The sequence below is a fragment of the Arachis ipaensis genome, chromosome B03 (assembly GCF_000816755.2).
Source record: "Arachis ipaensis cultivar K30076 chromosome B03, Araip1.1, whole genome shotgun sequence".
NCBI lineage: Eukaryota > Viridiplantae > Streptophyta > Magnoliopsida > Fabales > Fabaceae > Arachis > Arachis ipaensis.
Window position 1 is genome coordinate 129,424,360 of NC_029787.2, and position 1,939 is coordinate 129,426,298.

The following is a 1,939-nucleotide window of genomic DNA, read 5'->3' on the forward strand; positions in this document are numbered from 1 at the left end:
TGAGACTGACGAATTTACGTTAGGTATGATGGATGATCTTTATCACGAAACATCCATAATTGTGTATGCATATGCATTTTCATATTTTATGTTGTCGACTTGTCCTTTTATTCCCTAAGATTAGGTAACAATTACGTGGGTAACTGGGTTAAGAAAACAAGCACTCAGTCACATGAATTGTTTTTACCTCTTCAAATGCATTTGAATATTGCTTTAGGAGAAAAAAAAGAAGAAATAATAAAGATTAAGAATCTCCTTAGACGTAAAAACAAGTACAGAAATAACTAATTTTTTTTTGAAGTAAAGCGAGTTCAATACAACAGAGTGGAGCAATAAAAGTAGTTAAAATTAACTAATTTTTTATTTTAAAAACGACAAATTCTTATAATTTTGTACTGTTTAAGAATAAAAACAAAATATCCATGTCTATTTCTTTATCTCCAATTCTCCATATTTCTAGTTGAGAGACAATCCTAACACAACCTACCTGTCGCTTTCTTCTTCCCACTTTTCGCTCACATTCAATTTGACCCGTATGGCATCTTAAGCTCTTGGAATTTGGATCTCAGCTCTTGCAATTTGGATCTCCAGGACAATTAATAAAAAAGTGATTGTTACAGCATCTAAAAATATTTGCCTAACTTATTAAAAAATTAAAAATTAATATTTAATTTTAAAAATATAACAATAAATAATTATTAAATATTTAAAATTAATTAAAAAAATTAAATTAGACAAAAGTTAAATACTAAATTATAAGTATCATAAAAGGTGAATGGCATAATTGTGATAATAAATAACACATCTTTCACATATGTCGCCGCACAATTGAACCATGAGTGAAATATATTACATCAGAAAATCTCGAAAGAATACAAATCCTCGAAAAGTCTAATAAAGTCTAATATATACCTAATTACCTATAACCATCCCATCGCATAACTAGCACTTATATACTTGGTGTTAAATGGTAACTCAAATTGACATTTGTACCCGGTGCAAGACACAAAAGCTTGACAGTGTTGTTGACCGTTAACTTTGCCCAATATCTTCCATTTGAAGGTTGGTAAACGACATATCCCGTACCAGTCAAAATGAGGGCATTGTCTTCCATCAAAAGTGGACAGAATGGGGTAATGTATAATGTGTTTATTGGGCAAACAAGACTGCAAATCTAGACTCTTCGGTTCGTGTAATGTAATGAAAATGTATGTGCAAATTACTCAAATGAAAGGATTGTACAGGACAACCAAGATGGTACTAAACACCACCGTTGCTGCATTGCGTGTGTGGGAACCTGTTGCTATAAGCTACGAATTTATGGCATAAACTTGAAGAAATCAACATAAATACACCAAAAAAAAAAAAAAGAAAAAGATTGAAAGAAAAGAAAATAAATGAAGATCATAAAAAGATCCAACTATAAGAGGGGTTCTGAGAGCTCCATTTCGTTAGAAGCCTCCTGTTGCGTTTCAGGCCGACGCTGAACTCCTACAAAGTCCATGCCAAGCCACTGCCATGGCCAGCATACATATCTAGGCCTGTTTTGTCCCCTTGAATCTTCCCGGTTCTCAAACTCTTCGAGCTGATGAGTAAGCTCCTCCACTCTGTCCCTTAGTCTAGATGCCCTCAAGTCTGCCAACTTGAGAGATTTCTCAGCCGCATCTCTTGCAGCCATGGCAGCAGCTGCAGTCTCTTCTTTGAATTTTAGTTTCTTCTCTGACTCTAACATGGATTGCTTTGCTTCTTCAAGTTCCTGCTTCAGTGCTGACAACTAGAAATTTGAAACCAACAATTATGACTAGGAATACGAATAGTGGAATAAACAGTAAACCAATTACTAAATGGGTCTATACTACAAGCCAAAGAAGAGGATCAGGGCAATAAGCATTGGTGCTCTGATGAGCATACAATAACAAAAGGAAACAGTTAAAAGTAG

General features: G+C 34.2%; 1 protein-coding gene across 1 annotated transcript in view; it reads right to left on the reverse strand.

Moving 5' to 3' along the window:
* LOC107631703 (paramyosin) overlaps window positions 777-1,939 on the reverse strand; it is a 4,651-nt gene continuing 3,488 nt past the window's right edge. Inside the window, exon 5 of the mRNA XM_016335229.2 lies at window positions 777-1,774. Coding sequence (XP_016190715.1) covers window positions 1,421-1,774 — 354 coding nt within the window. The 3' untranslated portion in view covers window positions 777-1,420. The remainder of the gene's footprint in view (window positions 1,775-1,939) is intronic.